Source organism: Carassius carassius, chromosome 17, assembly GCF_963082965.1.
Source record: "Carassius carassius chromosome 17, fCarCar2.1, whole genome shotgun sequence".
NCBI classification, from domain to species: Eukaryota; Metazoa; Chordata; class Actinopteri; order Cypriniformes; family Cyprinidae; genus Carassius; species Carassius carassius.
This window is the reverse complement of record NC_081771.1, coordinates 24171922-24181115: the sequence shown is the minus strand read 5'-3', so window position 1 is coordinate 24181115 and position 9194 is coordinate 24171922. Positions and strand designations below refer to the sequence as shown.

General features: G+C 36.3%; 1 protein-coding gene across 2 annotated transcripts; it reads left to right on the top strand.

Moving 5' to 3' along the window:
* The first annotated feature begins 2752 nt into the window (after positions 1-2752).
* On the top strand, positions 2753-8684 carry LOC132161357 (E3 SUMO-protein ligase ZBED1-like). 2 transcript variants are annotated; one of them, XM_059571340.1, is made up of 3 exons: positions 2753-3182; positions 5435-5695; positions 6468-8684. In XM_059571340.1, exons 1-3 carry the CDS (start codon positions 3015-3017, stop codon positions 8226-8228), a joined length of 2190 nt encoding a protein of 729 aa, XP_059427323.1. In that variant the 5' UTR covers positions 2753-3014; the 3' UTR covers positions 8229-8684. The 2 variants fall into 2 exon arrangements, with proteins under 2 accessions (XP_059427323.1, XP_059427324.1); XM_059571341.1 differs by lacking the exon at positions 5435-5695 and having other exon boundaries at positions 2754-3182.
* The last annotated feature ends 510 nt before the right edge of the window (positions 8685-9194 follow it).

Here is a 9194-nt window from a genome sequence, read left to right as displayed (position 1 = left end):
GAATTTAGACATTCTAATTGTTTGAAAGAAATCGTTTTTATGGGTCCACTCAAGGAAGTGTTTTATCGTTTGTCATTATCATGATTCATGAAATATTTCACGGCATTATTGTCAAATCATTGTTTCCAGATGATAGGGCTATTCAAGAACATTGAACACAAGGTATATATAAAAAAATAAAAATAAAATATTAAATTAAAATAAAAATTAAAAGAGTGTGAGAAAACCTTAGTCAGGGTCAATTTGCATAGTGTCATATTTAATTTTTTGTCAAATTATTATTATGAGGCTGAGATAGCGTTAAACCTTGGTTAATTCTCAATCAGAATGATTGAAGATGTATCAAAAATTGGTTTGTAACAAGTGAAGATGGTAATTCTGTTTTTGGAGTTGTGTAATCATCCTTATTACTGTATGTTGAATATTGTTGATGCAGAGTTCACTACAGTATCATAAATATTAAGTCACTGACTCACCAACGTTTGAATGGGCCAATATGCACACACACAAGCAGACAAAGTACATATGCCTACCTGATTTGGTTTAAGGCTATATTTTACAATATTATAGATCTGGCACAAAACAGTTATGGTTTATTTGCTTCAATTTTGGCTATACAATGACCTGCTTGTGGACCAGATCGGGCAAACAGGAGTGCATTGCCAAAATGCTACCATTCCATGGAGCATGTGTGAAAGTCATGGGCTAGAGTACAAATAAACTGTGACACACAATAAGGCCAGGTTTGGTTTATTTGGTCTGTTCCTGGCTGCATAGACACTGATTTATGTTTTTGCAAATGGGTGACCACACTCAATATTACCTCCATTACATGAAGTATAGATGTTTATTCTAGCTTTACAGAAATTATTTTCTCCTATCTGCCAAAAGATATAATCAATATCAAATAATGGATGGATATTGGCTTTGTGAGAGTTGTGGAGTCGTTGGATCAGTGGAACATTCAGAAATTTCCACTCTATTACGGGAGTATAGTGAAAGACAAAATGTATTAGAGAAGTTGAGAAATAGTACCACAATCTATTGCCACAGATCCTGGAATGTACATTGTTAACAGTGTCTGTGTGTGTGTGTCAATATTCTGAAAATATTTTCTTAAAACCAACAGGGCCAAAATTGCCTGTTGGAAGAAATACATGTAAGTGTAATGGGTGGGTGAGTGTTTAACAGAAGAAAGAAACTCACTGGAACAACTTCACGGCAAAAAAATTGTGTATGAATTTAACATTTTGATGAAATATTTCTTTAGGCCTAATATCAGAAAAGTAGCATTTCATTATAAAGAAATGACAGTAATTTAGCCAATGCCTCAAGAGAAAGAACAGTAAATTTTATAATGGATACTTTTCTAAAATTACACATTGTTGATTACAGACTTTGAACCTCAGGAGCAACTTTGAAATGAGACCTAACATAAATGTAATTTTCTAAGTGAGGTGTGGTGGTGGTGGGGGGGGGGAGTTCTGAATGATGCAACAGGTAAAGGCTAAATGCAACAGGTAAAGGCTTTGCATGGAAAATAAAGGAGTGGGTTAATGAAGTTGGTCTAGAGTCAATATAATAGTGGTAGTATCCCCAATAATAGATTAACCCGAAGTAGACAGAAAATTACATAAGAACAGAAGGGAAATTAATGAAGCAGTTAGTTTAATGACATATGTATATGAGTATATATAAAATGCATACTTCTCATTTCTTCAAATATATACAGACGGATCAAAGGGTACAGATCCAGGGGATGCATTCCATGTTCCAGAGTTTTAGGTGAGGAAGGCTGGAAGGAGAACAGATGGTGCATCAGTATATACAGCTGAGACGATAGCTAATTTAATGGCACTAGACTGGGTGCATGAAGTTAGACCTGATAAAGTAATAATATATTCTGATTCAATGGCAGTCCTTTTGAGTTTACAATCATTGGAAACAAATAGAACTGACATTTTCATATAAATCATAATTAGGTTATACAGTTTCCGACAGATGAGAATAATAATTCAATTTATGTGGTACTAGCACACGTGGGAATTCAAGGTAGTGACGAAGCAGACAAAATCCCCAAGGAATCAATTAAAATGATGAAACAAGTATAAACATTGCACTCAGTAGATCAGAAGGAAAACATTTTATTTTAGAAGCATGCAATAGGAAAGTGCAGACAGTTTGGGACTCATGTCGATACAGGTCGACACTATTACAAGGTTCAAAAAACCATAAAGAAAAGCAAATAATTCACAACTAGAGTAGGAAAGAACAAGATATTTTCACACATTTACGAACAGGACATTCAAATCTAAATCATACTTTACACATTATAGGGAAACGTTATAACACAGCTCTACAGTATGTAATGTCTGTTAATAGAGGAAACTGTAGAGCATGTTATGAAGATAATATGTAAGACATATGGAAAGGAGGATTCTTAAGGAAGAATTACAAGCAGGATGTCAGGAATTTAATGTAACCAGCTTATTAAATGACGGTCCAAATTATGGAAAACAAATGCATGCATGAAATTTATTAGGAATAGTGGGTTAAATAATAGGATTTAGGAGGGTTTGTCCATTCTTTTCACACTCCGTCATAGTAGGTGGCGGTATGCAACTTTGAAGTTGGTTCGCAACGCGCCATTAAATCAAAAACAAGAAGAAGAAGAAGAAGTGTGAGGGATCCTATGGAGGGATCCACACACGAGTCTGCGAAACTGCAGTGTGTTTGCTCCATGCTAGCTGAAGGTGGCAGTAATGAGTTATTTTAGTTTGCCCCACGCCGGAAACAGCAAAAATTGTTCCATAGGAAATGCGCCTCTGTTGTTCGATATTGTAACGGATACGTTATTTGGATTACGTAATTAGATTACAAAAATAAAGAGTCTGCAAATAGAATATTGCACATTTAATTTTTTATTACACGATTGCACATGAATCAGCAAGTGTGATTTACTGTTTTTATGCGAACGTTTTTAAGAGCAGTCCACGCCGGAGCCTCGTGTGAAGATGGAGCGGTCTCGTATAGCCTTTGACCACTGGATACACAAACACCACTTCACATTTAGGGACACGAGAGGGAGAAACCTTAATGTTCAGTGCAACCTCTGCCTTCCAAAAATCAACATCTTATCCACTGCAAGGGACTCGACTTCTAATCTAAAGAAGCATTTGGAGGTAAGTTGCATTTGCTCCGTTTAACACCCATCGATTGCTTTTTTTTTATTGTGTATTTGAGTTGGGGGGGGACTGCAAATTAAACTGTTTTTGGTAGTTTCCCGGTGAGGTAACGTCACAGATAAAAGCTTTTGTTTACACTCCTAAACGTGAATCCAGTACATTTATATATGACCAGTCTTATAAACCCACGTAGGCATTGATTTTCACTTTTATCTGTTTGTCAGGCGAAGTTTTAAGCGAAACGTGGGAAGGACGAGCTACTAAGTGGGAGTGGTTTTGAGTATATAGTAACGTTAAAAAAATTATGAACAGTAATAAGTTAGACGTTAGATTGTTAAATTGGGTTTAGTATTAATGTTTAATATAATATCCAATCACAGAAGGAAAAAGCTTAATCTGTAATCGATTGGTGAAGGTGAGCAGGGATATTCCTATTGTTTTTTTATAACTCGTTCCGCTAAATCTTTAATTAAACTGTCGACATAATGTTTTTAATAAAACAAGTTAGTAACGTTACTGTATTAAGGGAAAACGTTGTTATTAATGTAATACGTGGTCACTTGGTAATGATTGGTGATACCGCGTGCACGTTTGTTTATTGTGCTTTGCAGAAGGAAAAAATGGCGGTTAGGTCAGTATTATACGTGATTCGGCAACGACATCTTACTGTATGTTTGTAAAATAAAGTCTAAAAGTGTCGAAACATACATATCCTCTGTAGGTTTACATTAAAAAGAAGCAAATGCTCGCAATGAGAAAATGGCGGACGGCGGCAGTTGTCATGGTGGATTGGTCCATTAGCCTACGTTAAGGCGGGCTTGGCGAAGTCTTTAACTTTGTTAAATGATGAATGTTGTCTTCGAAATCCCCCACATTCCCTATATAGTGAATATCGTACTGTACGAGAAAGGAGTGTATTGAAATTGCATTGCGAATTTAAATATCGTGCGCTGGAGAGGGCTCGAACATACTTAAGAGAAAGTATGGATACTAAGTGAAAATGTGACTAAAAAGTCAAAACATGCTTTAGTGAAAGTAAAAAAGGAAGGGGAAAAAGTACAACTTTATATTGGTATTAAGTTTTTAAAAAAAGAAGTAAGCTAACACGCATTAAACTAAGATAGCAGTTTCTTGTTTAAGATACTGAATTATTTTCTTGATGCAAAGTGAATTCATTTCAGAAAATCTTCTGTCAGACAGACATAGGTTTTTTTGTTATGTTCACAGAAAAAAAGTACAGTGGGACACAAACACATTCTAAAACAGCGAGATGTGATGAGGCCCTAAATCTACCTCTGAAACACAGACAAACTAAATTGCTGAAAAAAATAATTGCTATGAACTGTATGCTTATTAGAATTAAAACATACAATGTTGACTTTTAAAGCCACTTTTTGTGATGCCAGTTCAGTGCTTCTGTCAGCAACAATTGTTATTTGGGATACTGTTTGTGTGTGTGTGTGTCTGTGTGTGTGTCTGTGTCTGAGAATACTGATGTGTAATTATCTATAATAATCAGCATAAAATGCAATTAATTTGGTAAATTAATTACTTGAAAGCTGTAATTGTTAAAAAAAAAAAATGAACTTGTGACTGTGCAGTTATATTCCCCTTTACAGTGTTTTAGCATGTCTACAAGGAGTGCATTTGCTTTAATTCTCAAATAAAAATTCCATAATCATGCATAATGGTTAATCTATATTGTTAGAGAATGGTAGGATATAGTGGTGGGTGGTTTGACCAAAAATCTCTATCACACTTTTACATTTATTTATTTTTAAGGATTCTGTATGCTTCACGGTTTCACATTTTTCCTGATTGGGCCTTTATATGAATCGGAATGACAGTTGTTACAAATTATTTCATTTTTATAAATTGTGCTGGGTAATTTGCTTGGTTTATTAGAATTAGGTGTGTGTTATTAATAGTTCTAAAAGCTCTCTATATAAGGGAATGGGCCAATTAAAGAGACAGTTGATCTTCTATATGACTTGGTTTAGGGCGGGCATGTTTGTTCATAATAGTATGACGAATTATTGTAATTCATCAAAGCACTTTATCTGTTCCAACTAGCAATGTAATGGTATGATGATTTTACGGTACACGGCTTTAAATGATAGTATAAGTTAGGATTTGTATTTTTAATAAAACCAAAGTAAAGAAATATTTTTTCAATTTAATCTACGTTTAATTAAAAGATAGTCATAAAAAAAATGTCTAAATTGCGCCTTTCTCCTCTTTCATTTAAGTGTCACTCACCTTCCCTGATGCGCAAACGACAGAACACCGAAATGTCGGAGCCCGAGCCTCTTTTTCTCCCACCAAAGCGGCTGAAATCCGCTGTATGGGAGTATTTTGGGTATTTAAAAGACCCAGGAGGCACCATCCTTGCTGATGGTTATCCAGTTTGTAGATTGTGTCGGAAAAAAGTGTCGGCTCGGACAGGCAACACTTCAAACATGGCGCACCATCTCCGAGACCACCACCCCAAGGAATTTGCAAAGATGGATGTAAGTGAAAATACTGTGAATTGCTAATAAATAAAAGGTAATAAACTATGGATTGCCTTTCATATTTTTTTGTGCTTTTTTAATGTTTACTGGCCGAATGTTTAATGCGGAAAAACAACCCCCCAAAAATTAATTTGAATTGCTTATAAATAAAAGCTAATAAATGATGGATTGCCTTTCATAATTTTTTTTGTGCTTTCTATTGTTTACTGGCCGAATGTTTAATGCAGAAAAAACAACCCGAAAAAATTACTGTGAGAGAAATGGCAATAAATAAGCACCAAATGTAGATTATACCGTTTTTAATTGTACCGTGATTTCATACCGTTACACTCCTAGTTCAGTTTGCCCTAAAGCCACTGTCCTACTGTATCTAACACATTAAAGGGATAGTTCACACGAAAATAAAAATTATAATTTACAGATAGTCAGGTTGTTCAGAACCTTTAAGTTGGTGTCTTTTGTGAAACAAAAAAAAAAGTTTTGACCATAGAAGGAATCTCAATGGGGTCCAAAACAACATTGGACCCCACTGACTTTAATTTGTTTGCACAAAAACAACTTTAAGAGTGACTCGTATCATTTATAAGTCATTCATTCATTATTGTTTTCAAACCTGGAAAATGTTCTTAATGAATGAAATTTTTTTTAGGACAACACATACTTATTATTAAATGTCTTAAGTGTTTCAGCATTAAATGTGCCTTGGTTTTACCACGTCTAAGCACAGAAAATAAACGTCTTGTTTTGACTCCTTTTCTTTGTCCTACAGAGAAAGCATTCTGTGGCGTGTAGGAGAAGAATAAGGGATGAACCAAGTGTTGAAGCACCAAGCAGTGATGGACCAAGCAGTTACGAACCAAGCGTCCTGGAAAATCAAATGGCAGAATCATCATCTGAAGCGAAAGAAGCTAAGATTGAAAGAAGCACAATTGATCCCACCACCATTTATCATCACACATCACAATCATGGCTAAATAGCCTGGTTTTTAATTTTATTGTGGAGGATGTGCAACCCATTTCAATTCTAGAGCAACCTGGCTTCAGGAAGTTGATTGAAGCTTTAAGCAGGGGCAATAAAGTCATGTGTCGAAATGCTTTTATCACCAGGCTTGAAGTAGCGTCCAATAAAATGAAAGGGGAGCTAAAAGATAAACTTGACAAAGTGCAGACATTGTGTACAACTGCTGATGTATGGTCAGTGCAGGACAGAAGTTATTTTGGAATGACTTGTCACTGGCTTGAGGACAATCTCGAAAGGAAGTCTGCTGCTCTTGCCTGCACAAGAATCCCCATCAGCTACACTTGTGAAACCATCATCGCTAAAATTCAAGAAATTCATTCTTCCTATAACATTGAGAGCAAAGTTCAGGCCACAGTCACTGACAATGGTAACAATTTTGTGAAAGCTTTCAAAGAATTCTGTCCCGAGGATGACCAAGCAGTGGAGCAAAGTCGTTTCGAGGATTTGGGCAGCATTCTTTGTGATGGCGAAATGGGTGGAGACTTCTTTCTGAGTTACTTCTTACCACCCCACCAACGGTGTGCTTCTCAGACACTGAACTTGATTGCCTCGAAGGATCTAGCGGAGGCCGTCTCAAAGGGACAGGCAGGTAAACTGCACAGAAATGCAACTGAAAAATGTGCAGCAATATGGCACAAAGCCCAATCATCCACTGAAGCTGCTGATGCAATTGAATCTATTGCAAAAATGAATTTGACAGATCCTTGTTCCAATCAGTGGAGCTCCGAATACTACGCCATGAACAAACTGATGTCACTTACTGATTCACAGCTCAACGAACTGTTCGAAGCCTTGGGTGTTCCACATTTTACACCTGATGAAACTGCGTATCTCACAGAATATACGGACGTCTTCAAACCAGTGGCTTTTGCGCTTGACCTTCTGCACGGAGAAGAAAAGTGCTTCCTTGGCATTGTGATACCAACCTTGTTGACCCTTAAAAGGAAGCTCGAGGAGAAGGCAGCAAACACCCGCCTTTTCTCCAAGGTCATTGACAGCACAGTCAAGGCAATCGACTCTCGCTTCAAGCAGGTGTTTGAAAGTTCTGATGCCAGATTGGCCACAGCCACCATGCCACAGTTTAGACTCTGGTGGTTACCAGAAGATGAGAGGGAGAGTCTTCGAGCACAGTTGATCACTGAAGTTTTACAGGTCGACCAAGGGACTGAAGAAACCGAGACCAATGGAGGCTCTGTTCATGAGGATGAATTCTTTTCATATGGCCCTGGAAGTTCTGGCAACAAAAGTGGAAAGAGGGAAGCAGCGGAACAGGTGTGGCTGTATCTCCAGGGTACAAACAAAGATCTGAAATGCCTAAATGAATTTCCAGGAGTGAAAAAAGTGTTCATCAAGTTCAATACAACTCTACCCTCAAGTGCCCCAGTGCAAGAGCTCTTCAGCAATGGGAGCAATATTGTGACCCCAAAAGGACATCACCTCTCAGATGAACATTTTGAGCGTGTACTCCTTTTACGTTACAACAGCAAAATCACCACTGCTTTGGAATAATTCATGGGGTACCACTGCTGATGTTTACTGTAAATAGATTCTTTTTTATTTTATTAGTTAATAGGATTTATGTTCTCTCCCTTTTAAATTTTTTTCCCTCCAAAAATATTATAAATTTATTCCATACTTTTGCATGTGCAACCAAAAAGCTTTGGTAAACATTTATTTCTTAGTAAACATGCAAACTAAAATAAATTTGTTACTTTTTAGACTAGTGTTTGTAGAAATATTCATACAACATGTTAATCGTGGATACATCTAAATGGATAAAAGGTTAGTTCTTACTCTAAACTATGATTTGATGTTAAGAGCTGTTGTTCAGTGCTTAAAATGCATAACTGTAAACACATGTTAAAGCACCAGGTTGCTTAATTAGCAACCGTAAACAAAATATATGACTTGGTGGAGCTATTGTCCATTCTGATTATTGTTACTAATAAATGTATACTTTGAACATTTGGTCTCTTACTTTATGGTTTCTGCAATATTTTAAGACCAAGACAGTTACACTTATTGACACACATTAGTAATTTTGCCATAAACACATAATTAAGGCAGCTAACTTTTGTTTGTATTTTTTGTAAAATCTCACTAATGTACAGTCTTATAGTAGTCAAGTAGTATTATAGTAGTATAAATACAACTTTTGAACTTTTAAATTATGGGAGGCACTTCTGCTTAGGTAACTTCCAATCAAAAAGACAGCAACAAATTATTTCAGACTGCGCTACAAATAATCCCTGTCATCATTTTGACTGAATGGGCTGTACATTTACAATTTTCAGGAGAATAACGTTAGGTGATTTAACCACATCTATAGAATAGCTCTTTTCAGCCTGCTTCACCTCCTGCTTGCTACATTATTTTCCTCCTGCTTATTTTCATGTTTCCTTTTGTATTCGACTATGTAAATGAAAGAAAACAACATATACTGTGCATTTGTGGTCTGCTCTCCCCTTTTAATTT